General features: G+C 46.5%; 1 protein-coding gene across 5 annotated transcripts in view; it reads right to left on the reverse strand.

Moving 5' to 3' along the window:
* The window catches only part of LOC147456546 (protein ZINC INDUCED FACILITATOR-LIKE 1-like), a 238,449-nt gene that overhangs the window by 205,022 nt on the left and 11,536 nt on the right, over nt 1-21,891 (reverse strand). For all 5 annotated transcript variants that reach the window (XR_015188465.1, XR_015188464.1, XM_086514984.1 and 2 more), the window contains 2 exons: nt 11,588-11,628; nt 11,251-11,311 (listed from right to left, as the gene is read on the reverse strand). Coding sequence is in view for 3 of the 5 variants with exons in the window: in XM_086514984.1 (XP_086371110.1) it covers nt 11,251-11,311; nt 11,588-11,628 (102 nt within the window). In the remaining 2 variants the exon portion in view is untranslated. The remainder of the gene's footprint in view (nt 1-11,250; nt 11,312-11,587; nt 11,629-21,891) is intronic.

Below are 21,891 nucleotides of genomic sequence, written 5' to 3' on the forward strand. Positions count from 1 at the left end.
AGAGCACAACACATTATCCGCGGTACAGGTGCTCTCATTTTGGCGATCACGGTGGGACCTCAAAGGAAGTCTCACTCTTGTGGAGATAAAATCGTGAAGCTAATCGGTTGTTACCTGGCTCCGCACACTTGCTTACACTGTGTAGATAGTCTGCAAGTCTGGTCCTCTCTCGCCCTGGTCCAAGTCCTAGTCCTCGTCCCTGGTCCTTGGTCTTTGGTCCTCGTCTAGTCCTCGCCATGGTCCAGCCCTCCTCGTCCTGCCAGCTAGGTGGTCTAGTCACTGGTCCTGGACCAGGTGGTCTAGTCACTATCCTCACTTGTTCTGTGTTAGACCTGTGTTGTTCACTGTTCACTGCATGACACATACAAGGCGGTCAGTTGAGCGTCAAAGCGCACTATTGAGCCCTCTGAAGCACTATAACAGAAGACGCCCTGTGGTATCTAGTAGAAGTCCATTAACCTCATCAACCATACCTCCACATACGACATCCCCCATTCCTTCATCTCCCATTCCTTCATCCAGTTCCACATCTTCCAGATCACCTTCTCCAGTAAAGCTCTCTCCTATTCTGCTACAGCAGGCTATTGAGCAACAGGCTCAACAAGGGGCCATCGAGGCGTTGGCTAGTGTGTTGGCCAAGGTAAACATCAAGTTCCCCACCTTCAAAGGACTCTCCTTGGAAGATGCGGACGACCATGCACGGAGGTTCGTATCTCTCTGTAGAGGACGTGGTCTTAACAGAGAAGATGCTTATCTGGTACTTTTTCCATCCACCTTGGACGGCTTAGCAGACAAATGGTACAGCCAGTTTGCAAAGAATCATTTTGCAACTTGGGCAGACTTAAGACAACTGTTTTGTGCAGCTTTCAGGCCAAGCGACTACCAAGAGAAAGTGTTGGATGAGTTGGCCAACATGGTGCTCCAGCCAGAGGAGACTTTTGCGGAGCTTATGACCAAAACCAAGTCTCTGGTTGCCAAGCTTCCCCTGCAACCCGGTGAATTCATGGTTAAGAAGTGGGTGGAGAAGGCGCTTCCAAAAACCTCTCAGCAAAAACTCCGGGAGAGCCTCCGACCTGACGCCACTCTGGAGGAATTCATCGCAGCTGCTACTAGAATAGAGGGGGCTAGGAAGCTGTTCAACAACTCTCCTCACATAAATACTCCCTCCGTGTTCTCCAAAGGAAGTCCTGCTGATCCTTTGACTTCCTTGCGCAAGGAACTCGAAGCCCTCAAACTACAACGCGCCCTCCAAGAAGAGAAATCAATCTCTCTGAGACAAGAGAAACCATCGCACCTTGAGGCTTTGGATCAATCAAGAGAGAACTAGAAGATCTTCGGTCTCAGCAGGAGACCAAAGCTATGGTATGGTGCAACTCTTGTCGCTCTCCTAGACATCCTCCACAGGACTGTCCCCTTCGGGCTTATTGCCACTTCTACGAAAAATCTGGGCACAAAGATAAGGATTGTTACTATATCAAAGGATTGCGGCAAATACAACAAAATCTAGGTCCTTCTCTCCAACAAGGGCTAGCACCTGCATCCAACATGGTCTCACCCTATCGCCATCAAAACCCGTTGCCTCCTCTGCTGACAACACCCCCTATGCAGCAAGGTATGCACAACAACTTTGCACCCCACAGCTTTTATCATGCCAGTACTCCCTCAGTTCCCCAAAGTTTCTACACCTCAGCCCCCAGCACCATGCAACAACAAGAGCAGCGACAACCTCGTCCCCCGTTTCATCCGTCTAATCGGCCAATCCTATGCTACAGATGCGGTGAATATGGGCATTACCAAAGTAAGTGTCCTTTACCTGAAGGGTCTCCTCCTTGCAGACATTGTCCGGAGTCTAAGGACCACTATAGTAAAGATTGTCCCAAACAAAGGGCATCCTCATCTTCAGGCCCAAATCAAAATCAACAAGAGTTTACATTCCCGAAAATCAATCTAATCACAGTGAACACCACCCCTCAGCCAGCACCTGCTACACATACAGTTCTACCACAACAAGCAGCAGAGCCTACTAGGGTGCTCACTCCAGCACAAAGAGCAGCCCTGGGTTTAAGTTTGCCAACGGGACCATCCGGTCCAACCCTTCTGCAACCTGTTCAAAATGTCACACCCGTAAGTGGTGCAAAGAATAGGCCAATCTCTATGCTTTCGGACATTGATGGAGCCTTCCTGGCAGCAGTAGCTGACTTGCAACGGGTCAAAGTTTCCAAGGAGGCCCAGGTTGTAGGAGCTAGGCCCACAGCGGAAGCAATCTTGAAGAACACCTTTCAGCAAGTGTCTCTTTATGAGATGCTCTGGCTAGATGCAACCCTTAGAAGTGACACCCTCTCAATAATTCAGTCTTTGTACCCTGGGACAGGGCCTAGTAACGGGCACCTACCTGTGCAGCCCTTGGAGTCCTACATGATTTCATATCCAGCTGCTCCCCTCACCGACTATAAAAGTCCACATCTTACTGTATCCATTCTTGGGCAGTCATTCTCAAGCGTCATAGTGGATGGTGGGTCTGGAATCAATCTAATGCCCGAATTTACCATGTCAGCCTTAGGTCTGCAGCCTACTCGCCCTGCTCCATTCACTATTACATTGGCAGACCAGAGGACAGTCTACCCTGTGGGCATAGTAGAGAAGGTGCCTTTGAAGGTACAAGACTTCACATTTAGCTTGGATTTTGTGGTGGTCAGTCTTCCTCAGGTGGAGGGAGGAATCCCTTTGCTGATTGGTAGACCATGGTTGCGGCATACTAAGGCACTTCATGATTGGCGAAACGGCGCCATGTGGATACACACTCCCGGCTCCCAAATGCAACCAATCCGGCTTGAAGGAGGGATGGATCCAGTCGCTCATCACAGCTCATTGTCAGTACAGTCCAACCCCGACCTTGAGCAGCCCATCCCACCTCACGGGTCTGACGAGGACCTGCTACAGTGGTTGGAAGCTACGACATCGATGCCATGCTACATGGTCTCTATTCAAAACTTACCTGTGCCGCCAGTAACACTCTCTCTTCAAACTCCTCAGGAGGACACAGATTTCCAAAGTCCTACAACAGACAGTACAACAGTCGAAGAAGTAAGTGTGTCAGCCCCAAATTCTCATGCTTCGAATGACCCGCCGATGGAAGCCCTCGGTCTTGGGGAACCTATAACACATCACCGAAGGGGGAAGAAATCTCCTCTGCATGCATTCGCCCAAGATTTCCCCCTTCCTGGAGCATCTCCCAAGTCGGACCCCCTACAAAAGCACTCTGTCGTGTCTACATCTGAAGATTTACCCTTCGAGGAGCTCCCACAGGGATGGTTACAAGAAGAGTATGTAGAGTTTCCAATCGATCAAACACTTGCACATGATGTCTTGAAGCTCCAAGAGACAGCTCACCTCTCATCTTCAGAAGCACCCTCTCCAGCTACACCCCCGGACCCGGTCAGAGAAGTCAACCTGGGAGAGCCTGACAACCCTCAGCACGTACTGTTAGCAGCTTGGTTATGGGAGCATCCCGCATTACTCAATCAGGTAGTCTCTTTCATACACTCTTTTAAAGATGTTTTTGCTTGGTCCTACAAGGATTAAGAGGGGATTCCACCAGAATTGGGTGTCCACACTATATCTCTGGTTGAAGGGGCTAAGCCTGTAAGAGGCCGAGCTTACAAGCTCAACCCGAAGTATGCTGAGGCGGTCAAGGCAGAGTTAGAAAAAATGCAAGAGGCAGGGATCATTGTACCTGTGGAGCACTCTGAGTGGTTATCACCCATGGTGATAGCACCTAAGAAGCAGTCCAACAAAATCCGTGTGTGCGTAGATTACCGTGCTCTAAATAAGGTAACTATCCCATATGGTTTCCCAACACCTTTCACTGAGCGTGTGCTCGAAGATGTAGCAGGGCATGTATTGTACAGTTTCATGGATGGGTTTAGTGGATACAATCAGTTGGGCATCCATCCAGGTGATCAGCTGAAAACGGCCTTTGTGACTCCCTGGGGTATTTTTATATACACTCGAATGTCTTTTGGGTTGAAAAATGCCCCACCTTCTTTCAATAGGGCAGTATATCTCATCTTTTGTCCTCTACTTACGGATCATCTTCCAATCTTCATGGACGATTTTTCGACCTTCTCAGGTGCTCAATGTTCAAACCCAGTGGAAAACCTAGAGGAACACCTCGCTCGGCTCTCTCAACTCTCTGTTGTCTTCCTCGGGTGCAGAGAGGCACGCCTAAAGCTAAATCCTAACAAATGTCATTTTTTGGTTACTGAAGGCACACTTCTAGGCCATGTGGTGTCTGCTAAAAGTTTAGCGCCTGACCAAGAGAAGATTGTGGCAATCTTAAAGTTACCACCTCCCATCAACCCAAAAGGGGTACAGAGCTTTGTAGGCCACACACGATATCATCGCAGGTTTATACGCATGTATGCACAGGTGGCTCAACCCCTAACCCGCCTAACCAGTGCTGATGTTCCCTTTCAATGATCAAAGGCAGAGGCTGAAGCTTTTGCATACCTTAAAAAACGCCTCACTGAAGCGCCTATCTTAGTAGCTCCCGATTGGTCTCTCACCTTTCATGTGCATACAGATGCCAGTCAACTGGCTGTGGGTGCGGTGCTGACTCAACCTAGTAAGGAGTATAACCTGGATCGCCCTGTTCACCATGCAAGTCGCCTACTCACCAAGGCAGAGTGCAACTATAGCACCGCTAAAAGGGAAGGTTTAGCTATTGTGTATGTTCTGCAGAAATTTCGGCACTACTTATTAGGGGTCCACTTCACAGTTATTACTGATCACCATGCCCTGCGATATCTGCTCAACAAGCCGCACGTTGCAGGTAGAGTATGGCGATGGCTACTCTTATTTCAAGAGTTCGATTTCGAAGTGGTACTCAGGGCCGACAAACATCATGTCCTTGCCGACCACCTTTCTCGCGTTCACACTGGTGAAGAAGCAACAGGGGTTGTTGACGACTTTCGTGATAGTAGTCTCTTTAAGTTGGATACCACTCCGGAATGGTACGGCGATGTTTTGCATCTGCTTTCTACTCGCCTCTACCCAAAGAATGCTTCTTCCCTACAGAAGAGACGCATGTTGCTAAAGTCTAGGCCTTTCACTCTCATTGGGGGTCAGCTATACAAATCAGGGCAGGATGGCGTTCTGAGGCGGTGTGTCTCCCCTCATGAAGTCGAGTATATTTTAGAGGATGCCCATAGTGGTCCCACTGGTGGCCATTACCCTGGCCATATTACTGCACAGAAGATTCTCCAGTGTGGCTTATGGTGGCCCTATATTTTCCACGATGCAATTGCCTATGTAAAGGTATGCGATGTATGTCAGCGTTGTGGCCCTAAACCAAGCAAACAGTCAAACCGTCCTCTACAGGTCTCTATGGCATGGCAACCCGTTGAGAGATGGGGCATAGATTTTGTAGGCCCAATTACTCCCTCTGCCCAACCCGGCAATCGGAAGTATCTCTTGGTGGCTACCGACTACGCAACAAAGTGGGCAGGAGTCCTTGCAACAACGGACTGCACTGGCACTACGGTAGCCAAGTTTATCTACGAAAATATTTTGTGCAAGTTTGGATGTCCCTTGGAAATCACCAATGACAGGGGTAGTCACTTTGTGAATGAAACAATTTCTACCTTGCTAGCCAACTACAAGATTTTTCACCGAAAATCTTGTTCCTATTACCCTAGAGCAAACGGGCAGGCAGAAAGCACTAATAAGGTTCTGATAGCACTCCTGCGAAAAGCATGTCATCTTCATCCCTCGACTTGGGCTCAAGCTATTCACGGTACACTTTGGGCATATCGAACTTCTTTCAAAGCCACAACCAATCACACCCCATTTCAATTGGCTTTCGGTTTGGAAGCAATAGCACCTTTCGAATTCAACTCAGGATCCCCGCGAGTGGGCAGTCTTCGTGCCAATGGAAATTTAAGGTCGGCATCTGTATCTCGTCTTTTCCTTTTAGAGGAAAGCCGAGGTTTGGCTTCACTGGCTCTAGAAGCAGAGCAGCTTCGTCGTAAAGCCTGGCATGATCGCCATCTCAGAAAGCCACAAATAACGCAAGGAGCACTAGTGCTACTTTATCAGGCCAAGTTCCTGAAAAAAGCAAAGAAGTTGGTTCCAGCATGGAAAGGACCATATAAGGTGATGGAGATTCTACCCCACGGAGCTGTACAATTAGCCACTCTCGAAGGAGTTCCGCTGCCTTTAGTGAATGGATCTCGGATAAAATGCTATCATGCTTAAGCTGCCGCTCAAGGGTCTAACCGAGCTACAATCAAGTGTTGAGCTTCGCCGATTCCTGAACCTGTAAATAACGTCGGAATCACTATCATCGGCATCTTGCTGTTCCTTTTCATCTTATCTCATACACCCTATGCTTACACCCTCTCATTAGACAACTCCCCTTCTGCACACTCTGTTAGGTTCAATGGGTTTGATTCTGGAATTGGATCAACTCTATCCTTCACTCTCTGTCTTCAATCTCTGTCTTTCTTCGGCATAACCTAATCTCCTCAATCTCGACTCAGATCCTTTTCTCAGCTTTTGCCTCTCAAGTTAAACTCAGTTCTTGGAGATGCATAAATGCCTTTGTATCTTTGAGTGGGGTATTTATGTAGGATGATACTTCGCGTTTTATCTGAAATTGCTGATTCTTTCTGAGTACCTCGAGTTTATTCTTTCTGAGTACCTCGGATTTATCAATGCTTTCTATTATTTTGGTCTAGCTAAATCTTTAAGGTCTCTGGGATAGTTTCCTAGGCGTTAAAACTACCTGTTTTTTTTTCTACCCTCCGCTTGTCTCTCCTCTCAAACCCCTCCCCTAGCCCTAATGCTCACCCTAGCCATACCCTTCCTCGCCCTCGCCATAGCCTTGCCCTAACCCTCCCCTTCCCCCTTTCCCTAGCTCTAACCCTCTCATCCCCTCGCCCCTCGCCCTCACCCTCCCCTTCCCCTCGCCCTCGCCCTTGCCCCCCTTTCCCACGCCCTCGCCCTAACTTTCCCATCCCCTCGCCCCTAGCCCTAGCTTTCCCTTCCCCCAAACCCCCTATCCCCTCGCCAAATTCCCTCGCCCCTAGCCCCTCGCCCTAGCCCCCCTCACCCTCTCACCCTCGCCCTGACCCTCCCACCCCCTCGCCCTCGCCCTAACCTTCCCCTTTCCCCCTCGCCCTTTCCCATCCCCTCGCCCTCGCCCTAACCCTCCCACCCCCTCGCCCTTTCCCCCTCGCCCTCGCCCTCGCCCATCCCCTCGCCCCTCGCCCCCTTGCCCTCGCCCTTTTCCATCCCCTCGCCCCTAGACCCTGCCCTATCCCTCGCCCCTAGCCCCCCTCACCCTCTCGCCCTCGCCTTGTTACTTCCCTCTAGCCTTGGTCCTCGCCCTTCAACCCCTTATCGCCCTCTCCCAACCTCGCCTCCTGGCTTGCGCAAAAAGCAATCAAGGCCAAAACAAAAACAAAAACCAAAACCTAAAAAGCACATTTTAAAAAACTGGAAAGCGACTTTAGCTTCAACTTAAAAGTAAATCAGCCTCAACTTCTTCATATCAGAAGCGCCAAGAGTAATCTGGACTCCACAGTCTTCCCATCGCCATGTGCCTCCGAAGCTCCTGCGCCCTGCTACTCCATTTTCTCACTGGAAGTCCCCGCACAGTTTAGTAAGATGGTTCGTACTCGGAATAGAGAAAAGCATCTGCAATCAGAGGAAGAGTCCTCTGCCTCTGGGAATAGCTCTGACAGTAAATCAGACTATACTCCTAGTTCATAGCAGATTTCAGAGGAATCTTCAGAGGAAGATTCACCCCAGTCGGTCACTGCTGACAGAGTCACCACTCTCCAGGTGCCTCGCCCGTCTGGTGCCCTCTCTAAGGTACCTTTAATAATGATATATCATTTACAGGCTCCGAATCCAGCACTCAAGGAGGTGTTCTCTCAGCAGCAACTGATACACTTGGGTCTTCAAAATTTGGCTCAGACCGATTTGTCTACCAATATCTCTACTGCCAAGCTATGTGCCCTCTTGCTCACTTTTCCAAAGCTGAATGGTACTGCACTGACAGTGGAGGATATCGGACAGGCTATGGGAATATTGACTGTGCTGGCACCTCTGCCCGCAACCAAAACCTTCTCGAATCTCTCACCAAAAGAAACTGCAAATGCTTGAAAGGAACTTTTGCTGGACTCACATCCAGACTATCACAGGAGTCAGCAACTGTATTTAGTGTTACAGTAATATTTTTTACTGCGCGCACCGGAAAGAACAGGGGTTCCATCTTCTCCAGGTTCGCCAACAATATGCGATGCTCTTTTTTGTCTCTACCACTGCCTGCCGTACCCATTTCACTATCTGCTGTTTAAAGTGCTACAGGACAGGGCAAAGCGTTTTCGGACTCAGCGTAAAGGCAAAGCGAAAAGGTTCAATTGCTATGCAGCCCCTATTATGTATTGGGTAGTGCAGATTATGCAACAAAAGACAGATGCAAAAGCAGTTCTCACCCTTCAAGATGATCCAAAAGAGCAAGACCGTTCCAAAATGGTTCCAAAATGGCCAAAGGGAAAGGAATCTTGCGCAAGAGGGCAAAGGTACAAAAAGATTCATCTGAGCAACTAGCAACACTACCCTTCTCAGAATCACACGTCAAAATCTCTGATGTCCATACTACAACACCAACAGTGCGTATGTCTACTTCTGTGGCCACCTCAACTTTCACACCACCTCTTGTGAGTAGTGTTGCAGTCACTAAAACACAACCTCCAGTTGTGTCGCCCGCACCTCGTACTACTCTTAGTGCAGGGGCATCTAGCTCTGGGACACCTACATCTGACAAGCATGACATATATGATACTTTTGCGCCTTAGGCCGACAGACTTTTAGAGGCGGACAGAAGAGCCATTTCGACGATTATCAATGTAGCCCTCTCATTGCAAGGTACCAACGGTCTGCATCGCGCTTGCTATGACGGTATGACAAGGGAAGTGCAGGCTCATCTTCAACGAGCAATGGATAGGGACAATTTCATTGCTACAGCTCAAGATCGCATAAGAATCTTAACTCAACAGGTAATGGACCTAAAACACATTGTCCACACTCAGCAAAAACAGTTAAAAGAGGCAAATGATACGACCGCAACAGTTCGGGATCTCTCTCCTGTGGTACATACACTGTGTCCCTCTTGTGCAAAATACCAAGCTGTAGCCATTTCACAGGCAGCTACAACTACAACTACAACCCCGGTTTCTCCGCAAGTTCCTGCTATGGCAACACAGATACAGACACAGACGGACATTTCCAAAGCACATTCAGGGGATTCTCAAACAACAGAGAAAGCAAATCCTACCGATATGGAGTCTAAGCCAGCAGGATCGGTCTCATCACAATTTCATGGTCCCTCTATGGCCTCCCCCTCCCAGTCCCCTTCCTTTCCTCAGCACTTCTACGGCTTCCCTGGATTCCAACAGCCTGTTCCACCGTCGCAGCCGGCCCAGTCTTTTCTTGGGTTTCCACTAGCTCCACCTACTCACCCTCAATCGTCTCACCCGACACAGCCTGCTGCTCATGGGGTGGCTACTCCATACTCGATGTACCCTCCTCATGGCCACTACCCCTCACCATACACTTGGCCTCCATCTCCTTACCCACCTTACTATCAGCCTCCTCCTCGTCCTCCATCATCCGACCACCAACAGTAGATTGCCGATATTTCAGTTCCGCTCTCCGGGACGGGCAGCGGTCTTGTGGCGGGCAACCTGTAGCCTGCTCTACAGTGTCACTTTCACTTTCACAGGACAGTTAGTTTACAGTTGGGCTTTGGTCAATTGGTCTGTGACGTGTGACGGACAGTTAGTTACAGTTGGTCTGGTTCACACTTGACGGACCCTTTGGGCTGGGGAGTGACACGTGGCAGGGTACCGACGGTGGTCTAGTGGACATCGTGGCCAGGTCACCACCACCACTCAGTTTGGAGATAGACTTAGCTGACTGGACATTTATGAGCCGTTGGTGGCTCTTTATGGTTGTACATATGAGTAGTCGTTTTGGGCCAGTCGTAGTCGTCTAGAGTGGGTCTTTACACAGAGCACATCTTCACCATCCCTGCACATCTGAGCCTCGACACCCCCATTGTACCTGTGAGTCCTGGGCTGGAGCTGAGTGTGCTGCCACGCCAGAGTCTCTATCAGTCTTTGAGATAGTCGAGTCATATGTTCTGGTCTGCTGTTGTGTCTTTGTGAGCTCTATTGATGTCTATTGTTTCCTTTCTGTTCAGTTGTTTGAGTGAGATTGTCACGCACATTGCACTGAGGACCACCCACTGTAGAGAGCACGACACATTATCCGCGCTACACCTAGGATTGATATGAATCCAGCCATGTGAAAATGATGTGGAAAGAGTTAGGTCAACCCACGAGCTAAGCTCAATGATGGAGATCCTCCACAAATACACTTGCCCCCTGTTGATGTCACTAGTAGTTTCCCTGTATCTTCAGATCTTGTCCGAGCTGGTAGACTCCAAGCCTACATCTGCAGACGGTGTACATGTTACTATCAGTTCTACTACCTTGGCTTCCATGCCAGATGCTACTACTTGTGTGAACGTTAGTACAGAGCAAATGTCCAATCCATAACTTCTCATCTTCCCAAATATAGACAGATAACTAAAGCTCAACAATGTGCTCTTCGCTACTTCCCCTAATCTCAAAGAGGGTACCAAAGAGGGTAACCCCACACGAAAGGCCCCGCGGGGGGGGGGGGGGGGGGGGGGGGGGGGGGGGGGGGGGGGGGGGGGGGGGGGTGTGGTTGGTGGGGGCTGCTTTGTTAGGCAACAGATCACCCGCTTCTCTCTCCAATAACCACACCCACAAGAGGTGCAGTTACACTTTCTTCAAGTGATCCCCCTCCTCAAGTGTGTGTATTTATACAGAATGTCTTTTGAAATCTTAAATCCATATTTTCCTACTATTACCTCCTCCTGTGTGGGGGACACCTGAGAAGGTGATGAAGCTCCCACTCCTATAAAAATCTTCCAAGTTTCTGGCAAATTACTCTTGGTAAGCACAAAACTCCCCTCTTGAAACCAGATACACCACCAATCCTACTAAGCCACACTACACCGAATACACCACCAAAGGGATAGACGAAGTGGTACCTACTGTAATGAAATATGAGACTGTCTGTAACCCAATTCAACCCTCATTGTGCTGTGGGAAACTTCGTGATGTGTGATAGAATTCCATAGAGAAAAATCACCTAGAAATCCAACGTATGTGCCGATCTGGGTGGTTGACTGTGCAATTTGTAGGTCTTGAACCTGCAACATCAATCCCCAAACATACAGCAGTTATGACTGTCGTTCCAGCGTACTTTGTAATATGTTGACTTTTGGTGAGACCGTTTTATCATCAATTTTTGTTTTCACAGAATTTATTTTAAAAAATTCCTGTTCCATGCTGCACAAAATCTCAACTGCCTGCTGATAACTCAAATGTCTTGGACAACAATTACCTGATAAAAAAGACACTGGTCAGTGACTTGTACAAAGCAAAGACACTAAGCAATATGACTAGAAACCTAAACATACACTTACCATGAAATAAACATAAGCAAAAAGGGAGCTGATTGGCAGTGCTGTTGTAAAAACACACGAGATTTTTTAGAAAAATGACCAGATATGAGTAGCAAGATGTCAGTGTATCTTGCCAATTCCGTTCATACGCAGTCACACAATAAGTTTACCATGCATAATTGAGAGAAAAAAGAGCATAATGGACTCTTACCAGCAAAGAATATACAATAAAAAATACATAAAACAATTTATCTCTATCATATATCTAATTGCATATGCTTGACAAGATTAAGCTTCAAAATTTACCAAAGGGGGTTTGGTCTTATCAAGCAGGTTCTTTCTCGAATTTTCATAACATCTTGGAAGCTTCTTAAAGCTGATTGGGAGACCTTCATGTTTCACCTGAAATGATTTTATCCTTTGCATTTAAGTCTCTTCCTTACAAGTTGTGTCTATTCCTTAATTGCTTTTAGACGACTTCTTTTACAAATTTGGCCCTGTGGATTTCTTATTCTAATTTTGCTTTCTCTTGGAAGACTCTTGCCCTGTTGAGGTGGACACTAGCTTGTCCAATGAGCCAGCATGCATACCAAAACCTTCCTTGGCATGTCTCATAAGCCTCTGAATGGATTCTGACTTTTGCTTCAGGCAATACCATCGAGTCTCTTTTGAAAAACCTCTGAAATAGTCAGCCAAACTGTCCTCCTTTTTCATTCTCAGATGATGCCAAGCCGTGATGACATCTTCTTCATATTCTTCCGTTAACCAAGAAGGAGCAAAAATTCTCTCCACTTCTTAGGTGCTTCTTTATGCAACAGCAAAGTAGACCACCATGCCTCAGCGTTACCTTTTAGAGAAGAGGCCGCCCTTCATACCTTGGACTTTTTTGAGAAACGACCTCCTGAAAAGGTGATGAAGGCAAGGGCACAATGGGTGTCCTTGTAGCTTGAAAACATGTCAAAGTTAACTGTTGGACCTCCATCCTTGAACTCCTTGGTCTTCCTTCTCTCTTTCTCACTGTCTGAACTATGAAAAGAGGACAAAGTCTAATCTGAACTACCAAATGCTTTCTGTGCTTTCTAGATTTTTCCTTAGGTCTGCTTTTCTCGCTTTTTCTTTGCTTCTTCTGCTTTTTCTCATCATCATACGAGCTAGAGGAGGACAAACTAACGTAACACTCTGAATAAGAAAAATTTGGGTCATCCTCAAAATGAACACGCTTCTTGGATCTACTAGCCACCTCGAAAGTCGATTTCCGGCCCAAATAGCCGGAGTAATCCTTTAATTCTCTTTTCTTTCAATAGTGCCTAATGCTTTTCATCAACTAGTTTGTCTTCTTTTCAAGAGCTTTGTCAAACTCTTTCTGCGAGTATAGTTTCTGCTTTTCTACACTCAGCTTGGTTTTTTGCTTCATTTTGTAGTGAACCTCGTCAAGCAGGCAATCCTTCAGGTGATTCACATATTTCAGGTCCTTGGAGTACTTGATCGATCTTTTCATGCGTGAGTCAATCTACACTTGACATTTGTACTCTACTCTATCGAGATTCCCCGTCGGAAATTTGCCAAAATCTCCCGACTCCTCACAAAAAGACTTACTCCCGTTGGAATCTCCGCTCGTTTCTTATGTTCCCCGTTGGGATTTGCCTTTCTTTCATCTCCCCACAAAGTAACAGTCGGAGGGGTGTTGTCTCTCTCGGATTCTCCACGAGAACCCATGTGTGTTGCGAAAACGATTGGATCCAACATAGAAGAAGAATTATATGAGCTCTAATACCACTATTACACACTTAAGCACTCCAAGTAAGAAATCAATAGCAACACACGAACAGAAACTGCAAATTACTAACCGAACATGGAGAGAGAGAGAGGAGTTGATACGGAGCAGCGGAGTTCCGTCCCCAAAGACTGGTGCCCCTTTCAATATTTCTTTATTATTGCTCCACAAAGGCACAACTCCCCGAGGGTCCAGCTCTTTAAGAGACTGCGTCAAGAAGCTCTCTGAAGATTGACCCCACGGAATCTTATAAACAGTACAAGGGATGCCCAAAAGCTCTCATCCAAAAGCACAGTAGAAGGATTCTTTTATTGATCTAAATTGGAAAAAGATGTTTTTCCAATGATGCTTTACCAAACCGAAACAGATTGCATAGATATTCGTAAGTTTCAAGCAACATTTTATAAATAAAGAAATCCCGAAATGGGGAACGGTTCAGTCTCAGCCATTTGTTTCTATGAACCAGAACCTTAAAGTGAAGAAATCATCCTCCGCTCCCGCGTAGCTAAAACGTTAGAACCTTAAACTGAAGAGATCATCCTCCGCTCCCGTGTAGCTAAAACGTTAGAGCCCTTGGGGGAAAGCAGTAAGGTCTTTTGATGCCGCTTCCTATTCCTGAAGGCCCGTTTCATGACATTTCCATGGATTTTGTGGCTAATCTTCCACCTAGTTTGCATTCAAGGAATACAGTGTTTGAACCATTATCGATCCTTTCAGTAAGTGAAGGAAATGGCATGTTGGGGTAAAGGCAGCATGTGTCTTGCCCCAAGACAGATATCGAGTGTCCGTTGTCCACTGGCCTCACTAACTTCCTCACTTATTCTTTATATACATAGAAGAATAAGGAGTGAGTGCTGCTTCTTGCCACTCTGCTCCACTCCATACTATGTGTTCTCTCTCCCCCCTTCTCCCTCTATGCACACACACCGCATTCGCGCATCCCTTCAACTGGTATCAAAGCGCACGGCGATGGCGGGGAGCAGGGCGGCTTCAAGAGCTCCGAGGCGATGGCTTGCTCGCTCTCAGTGGTGAAGAGATCAAGAAAGTTTGGAAGCTTTGTAAAAATCCAATGGGAGCTTGTGAGCTCAGCTGCGAGTGATGTATGGTCCTGTGGAAGCTCAAAAGACAATGCGGAAGATAATGTGTAGGTGAAGGTGCTGCCCTAAAAAACTATGTGCGCGTTGTAGCACTGTTTTGCAGATAGTTTCTCTCCTTGTAGAATGCAGATTTGAAAATTTTGCCCACACTTCCTCTCCATTTCAAAGTGATCTACAGAAGAAACTTTTTGCAAATTCCTCAACGTTTTGCTGATAACCAACACAGACTGATTGTATACAAAAAATGTCAAGTTTTCTGCTTCACGGAGTGTGCCAGTATAAATGCACTTTTGAAAGCACGACACGTGCTTAAAGTTGGGTGCATAAATTCTGAGGTTGAAGATGCAATTTCAGCTTGTGCAGAGCTTGAGGTTTGAGGTATTTGGGTAGATTTGGGTAAAGAAGAAGCGGTGGCGGTGGCGGTGGAGGCATGGCATCGACGGTTCAAGATTGCCATCGACACCACTATTTTTTGTACTCTCATACACGAGCACGGAGGCGTTTACACACTCTTGCAACGGTCTCTTGAGAGACGCCGCTTGCTCGCAGGCGGAGTCTTCTGCATCGACAGCACAGGTGGAGAGCATTGGAATTCCGGCCGCAATTTTCTACTCACAGCTTGCACTTTTTCCAGTGTGGATTATGATGCACAAGTTATGTGCTCATATAAGACTGTGTGGGTTACTTCAAAGAGTTTTTCATCACGGTTTTGTGCGGTTTTTGCTACGTATGCATATGCGGGTACAGAGTGAGCTAGCTACAACTCGCAGGTGTCGTTGTCCATTAAGCCACTCGTTCAAGAGAGCTAGATTGCCTGGATTTTTGGCAGTTTATGTATATCATATATGGATTTGCTATTGAGACACTGAGCATTTGTTTATGGTGCCGTTTGTGAGGTGCAGCGGAAGTGAATGTTGAACTTTGCTCAAGATGAGTGCTCCGAATTGTGCTCAAGGGGTCCTTTTACTTACAGAAGGGAGCGCCTTCCGTTCCTTTAGTGAGAGAGTGCAATGATCACAAACTTTTGGACAAGTACAAAATTTCGGACAAGTACAGTTGTCCACTAAGCCACTCGTGTAGGAGAGCTAGTGATGTTGAACTTTGCTCAAGATGAGTGCTCCGAATGGTGGTGAAGGGTTCCTTTTACTTACGGAAGGGAGAGCCTTCCTTTCCTTTAGTGAGAGAGTGCAATGATCACAAACAAAGTGAATGACACTATGAAAGAAGGTGCTGAAACTGAGAGAGAGAGAGAGAGAGAGAGAGAGAGAGAGAGAGAAGAATACGACACCAAACAGTTGCCAAACCCTCCTCCAAGGGCCCCCCTCTCTATGCCGAGAGAGGTCTATGCTTTTGATTGCACAAATTTGGTACAATGGTCTAGATGCAATGGACTTGCCGACGATGTCAACGACAATGATGACGACGAAGAGACGGGCTGAAATCTGAAAACGCTAGGGGCTGAAATCTGCAAATTTGATAACTGCTGAATTCTGACACTGTGTCGGCGATGGCGACGACGCGACAACGATGCGCTGAAAATGTAGATGCTGAAATCTGCGGACAGCGGGCTGAAACTGAAAATGCTGGCTGATCTGACCGTGCGGCGAGGATCTGTTGCGGGTAGGTGAGATCTGCGAGGCTAGGGGTAGGATCTGCTATGTCTAAGTGCTGAAAACTGAAAACGCTGTGTCTAAGTGCTGAAAAGTGAAAACATTGATGCTAGGGGTTGATCTGACGCCGAGAATCTGCAAAACACTGATGCTGATCTGCAACCAAAAACGCCAAGGAGGTCCTAATCTGCAATCTGCAAAACGCCAGGGCTGGGATCTGGAAAACGCTAGCTGATCTGGGAAGCACCAAAACGCCAGGCTATCTTGTGGCTGAAAACGTTGAGTCTCCTGCCGGTTCTTACTAAGAAGGCCAGCTCTGCTTCCTCTTCTACCAGAAAGTGCTAGCGCTAGGTTTCTTTTATAGAACTTGTCAAATTTGCCCTACCTAGTTTCCCAACAAAGTCACTTTATTAATAATAAGTGAAAAATGGATAAAATAGGGAAAATGGGTCCTATGCACTGTAAAATGCTCATGATGGGTATTGATTGTCATGCTGATGATCATGTTGTGTGCAATCAGAGGATATGCAACTACTCTAAGTGCCTTGATATGCACGGCCTACGCACAGGCTCACAAAGGTGCCAGAACACTTCCTAAGCTGACCTAAACCATAAACCTGAAGTAACTCGTCCACATGCACATAGGGTTAGATGTGCACGTGACACTGTTTTGGTTAGACTTTTTGAGATTTTGCTTAAATTTCAAGGGAAACTCTGTATGTTTTTCCCTAGATTCTCGCCATGCTTTCTACGTATCTGCAGATTACTCTTTGATGCTTTAGTGGTCGAAATCTACTCCCACTTTGACAGTGATAGAGTTGTTACTCTCACTTTGACAAGTTTTGTCAGTTTCTACACAGATTGGTGCTTTGTATCCACCCTTGCAGGAGTGAGATTTGCATATGCTCATTGTCACCAAGAGGTGTACTTTTCCTGTTTCCTTCTCTAAACATGTATTACATATTTTTCTTTTTTTTATTTTTACTTGTTTTCCCAGAACCCTGAAAAGGTTCAAGTGGACATTGCATGGCCAATGTGAAACGGTTGCGGCCGAACAAAATTCTCACATCGAGAGTCTAGGTCGGTCAGTCTGGGACTGGTCGAGCTAGTTAGCACTGAATTCTGATGAGTATGGAAGCCTATGTGCACCAAATGAAGTCTGGGCCACTCGGAAAGTCACTTACAACTTAATAAGTCAGTGGGAACTAGAGAATTAACTCAATAGGGGCATACTGGACACATGGCGACTCCAGGTGACTTTGCTACTTCCAGCATGAAGAGGGGACGCCCAATTTGAGAGAGGAGGCTGATTTTTGTTACTAAGTGACCTACAGTGTGTGTGTGTGTATGTGTGTGTGTGTGTGTGTGTGTGTGTGTGTGTGTGTGTGTGTGTGTGTGTGAGTAGTCGATGCAGGTTCACAGCTTTAATGGAAAGCTTGCCTTCTCCCCTGTCTCATGTAGCGCGATGATTTGCTCTCGTGCATCTCTCTCTCCCCTTTGGCACATATGGTAATGCCCCACTAGTTGGGCTACTCACATGAATATGTACAATTCTGGGGGTTTATGCGCGTTTGCCAAGGCAAGAGCCTTCTAAAGAGGAACCGGATTAGCTAACTATTAATCCCCCACAAGTACGCACAGTTCCATCACAAAAGATTGCGAGTTCGGAGAGTTTTCTCGTGTGAAAACTCGTCCAATTCACAGGGGAACCGTCCCATTGCGTGCGGGAGGCCTTGGAACACGCGCAGGCATGTTCAATCCGTGAAAAACGATCCAAAACAAAGAATTACAGCCTGCTGTGTTTTTTTGGTAGGTTTAGGGTTTCGCACCTAAACTGCAAAGGAACACCAGGGAAGCCCGTGAAAGCCTTGGGATGCGTGTACAAGCTTTTGGGCACCCGACAGTGAAAAACAGAGAATTACAACATGCTGAATTTCTGTGATAGCTCACCAGAAAGCTTCCAGATAGCGAGGGAATCCGTCCTAAGAAGTACTTTTGACCTACAAAGGTTTTTGCGCCGTTATGCTGCCAAAATCAGGTCGGAAACCTACGTTTTCAGCCCTCGCCAAGTTTGGACAGCTTTGTGAAAGCTTGTACTAAGTGCTCGGATCGTCTACTTTAAATTGAATAAAGAAATATCGAAAGGGGCGCTAGTCTTTGGGGCCTACAGGGTGTCAGTCTCGTGTGCATTCTAGTCGCTGGACGCAACTGTGTTCTCTTTTCTTCACCAGTGCTCTGTGTAAAGTTAACAGGTAATTGAAATAGTACCGCCCTCTACTTTGTACAGGCCGGTTATATGGTTCCATCGACGGGATAGTCACTTTTTCTTCAAAAAGTGCAGCGTGGATTGTTGTGGGTGAAAGCAACACAGAGCTTGTCGTTATGGCAGAGAAGAGAGACCAAGTACCAGAAGAGGGATCTTCCTCACAGGGCACAGAGAAAGTTCCTTCAACTCTTCAAGAAGAGGACAGGTTGTTTAGAGTTCAACTGCGTTGCTGTATGGACATGTTTCAGCAGTTGGCTAGCAACCCAAGGATGCAGGAGTTCTTACAGGCTCCTACATAGGAATTTCAGGCTCCGACACAAGGTTTTCAACCTCCTACACAGGGCATGACTAAGCCGTTGCAGGAAAAGGAGATTTCCACTCATGATGCTCAAGGGAAAGCCCATGTGGTTGAGCAACCAGCGGTGTCCAATGATCCAAAGCGACTTGCTTTAGCTGGACAGGAACCATTTGTGAATGGTCAAGGGAGTAATGAACAGGCTATGCGTCAGACCCTTCCATTACCTATTACTTATCCTGGTTATTTTGGAGGTGGTTCAGTGTTTCAAGCTATGCTTGGACCTTCCACAGGTTAAATGCAAGGGAATGTGTTCGGGACAATGCAAACAGGCATGGGTAACCCTATGTACGCAAACATGGGTGTCCAACCAGGTTTTCAAGGTGCCTATGGCCAGTTTCAAGTGCCTGGAACACACTTTGGTATGGCTTGTTTTCCGCAACCATATCAAAATGCAAATGACACGTAAAACGGGTGATGCGAGGGCTAGAATGAATAATCATGGAGCACCACTATTACAAGCACCTGTTTATGATAACTTGGCTCCTTTGAGTCAGCCAAAGGATTACAAGGTGGGCAGGGAGTGAAGTTCAAAACTTATCGAGGAAGTGAGGATCAATTGAAGGCTTTGACTTTCATACAACAGTTCGATGCAGCTTATGCTGGAGGAAACTTCACGGAGTCTTCAAATATATGCAAGGATGCCACTTTCTTGAAAGGGAATGCACTTCAATGGTGGACCTCATTGTTGAACCAGGGTCAAGCCCCAACAACATGGGTCCAATTCAAACAGCTTTTTGCGCCTGCATGGCTGACAAACGCTTTTGAAGTGGATGTGATGACAGAATGGCACGAGTTGAATGCTAAACAGTGTGCGAATCTGGAGGAGTACAATAAGCAGTTTTGGGCTGCACTGTTGCCAGTCACCTCTTACAGATTTGTGCCATTGTCAGAACAAATTGAGAAAAACTGTTGCGGATTGCCCAAGAAAATGAGGGACTACTGCACAAATACTACTGTCATGAATATGTTCCAATTGATTGAGAATGCAAGAGTGGCCAGCAATCCGTCGAAGGGATATTCCGATGGATTTGATAGCCACAAGAAAGGGTCCCAGGGCAAACAATTTTCAACCAAGGGCAATGTTGCGGCAAAGCCTTTTGTGCCTCCCACAAAGAAGCCCTCCAATGAAGAAGCTGGCACGTCCAAGAAGCAGTCTAAATCTTCTTCGGGACGAGGACAAGGACAAAAAAGGCATTTTTCTAGCAAAACCTTTGAAGAAAGAAAAGCTCTTAAGGAGGCCAAGAAATGCTACATTTGTGAAGAGGAAGGACATTTTGCAAATGAATGCCCATAGAAGAAGTCACAGGATAAGGATGACAAGTCAGACCATAAAGGGAAGAAGCCAAAGCCGAGGGCAGGACTTGTCCCAGATTTGGTTGGAGACCAACCAAACATAGATGCCACGGAACTCTGTAGAACTTGGGGCAAAGTTAGAGACCAGACAGTGTTGGTTTTCTTTGATCCAAGAGCCCGTGCAAATTTCTTATCACCAGAATTGGCATCAAAGTTAGGCATTCATGCAGAGGAGATGGGTATGACAAGGGAAGCAGGTTTGGCATGCCCAAGTCATTCAAAGCCTGTTACTCCCATTTTGGGGAAGCTTCGTCTACACATTCAGAGCTATGTGGATGTGGAAGAATTTCATATTATGCCACCTGAGGGTTGTGGTGTGTTACTGGGTATCCCATGGTGTTATAGGTTGCATGCTATGGTGGATACTTACAACAAAAAGATTACCCTTGTACATAGAGGAAAGACTCATGTCACTGATGTAAAGCTTAAAGGCGAGTCTGTTCTAGTTAGTTCTGCTTCAGCTATTTCATCTGTAATAAAGAATCATCTTTCTCGTACTTGATCTTTGCAAAAGTACCTAAAGTTGTATCTAATTTGTCTACCGTAGATAAAGACAAGTCAACTGTTTTGAGTGGTTTCAGTGATTGTTTTTCGGACTCTTTGCCAGGGGAGTTACCTCCTGAGAGACCTGAGGATCATACCATAGATCTTGTGCCAGGTTCTAGTCCACCGAATAGATCACCATACAAGGTTAGTGCAGCCCAGCAGAAAGAGATTACGAGTCATGTCAACGAGCTTTTAGAGAAGGGGTTGATTCAGCCCAGTTCATCCCTTGATTGTTCGCCTATACTCCTAGTGCAGAAGAAGGATGGTTCATGGCGCATGTGCATTGACTATCGCGCCTTGAATAAGAATACCATCAAGAACAGGTTCCCATACCGAGGATAGATGACATTCTTGATCGGCTTGAGGGAGCGTCATTATTTACAAGGATAGACCTAAAGAGTGGCTACCATCAGATACGCATTAGGCCAGAAGATGTCCATAAAACTGCGTTCAGGACAACATTTGGTCTCTATGAGTTTCTTGTTATGCCATTTGGTCTCACAAATGCTCCTGCCACGTTTAATAAAATGATGGACATAATTTTTAGACCACATAGAAACTTCGTGGGCACCTTCTTTGATGACATGATTGTCTATTCAAAGTCCGAAAGGAGCATAGGGATCACTTGACCGCAATTTTCAATGAGTTACGTAAGAACAGGCTAATCATTAATGCGAAGAAGAGTGTATTCTTTTTGGAAGAGACTCACTTCCTTGGGCACATTGTTTCAAAGGATGGGATACGCATGGATCCCGCCAAAGTGGAAGCAATTAGGTCATGGCCAAACTTGAAGTCCGTACATGACATTCGAAGCTTTCTAGGCTTATGTTCCTACTACAAGAGGTTCATCCGAACTTTTGCTAAGATTGCTTCTTCACTCCATGCACTGCAAGGAAAAGGAGTTACTTTCAAGTGGACAGCCAAGGAAATTTTAGCCTTCAAACACTTGAAAGAGAACTTGACTTCAGATCCAGTAATCATTTTGCCAGATCTTTCGAAACCTTTTGTGGTTCAGTGTGATGCGTGTGGCCAAAGTCTTGGTTCAGTTCTAATGCAGAATGGCCGAGTAGTCGCATATGAGAGCAGAATTCTTTTGGAGACCGAAAGGAACTTGCAAGACTATGAGAAAGAATTGTTGGCAGTAATTCATGCTCTCACTAGTTGGAAACAATATCTGCTAGGGGCTGATTACTTTCAAGTGGACAGCCAAGGAAATTTTTGCCTTTAAACACTTGAAAGAGAAGCTAACTTCAAATCCGATAATCATTTTTCCAAACCTTTCGAAACCTTAACCTTTTGTGGTTCAGTGTGATGCGTGTGG

The sequence above is a fragment of the Adiantum capillus-veneris genome, chromosome 6 (assembly GCF_014529385.1).
Source record: "Adiantum capillus-veneris isolate H3 chromosome 6, ASM1452938v2, whole genome shotgun sequence".
NCBI lineage: Eukaryota > Viridiplantae > Streptophyta > Polypodiopsida > Polypodiales > Pteridaceae > Adiantum > Adiantum capillus-veneris.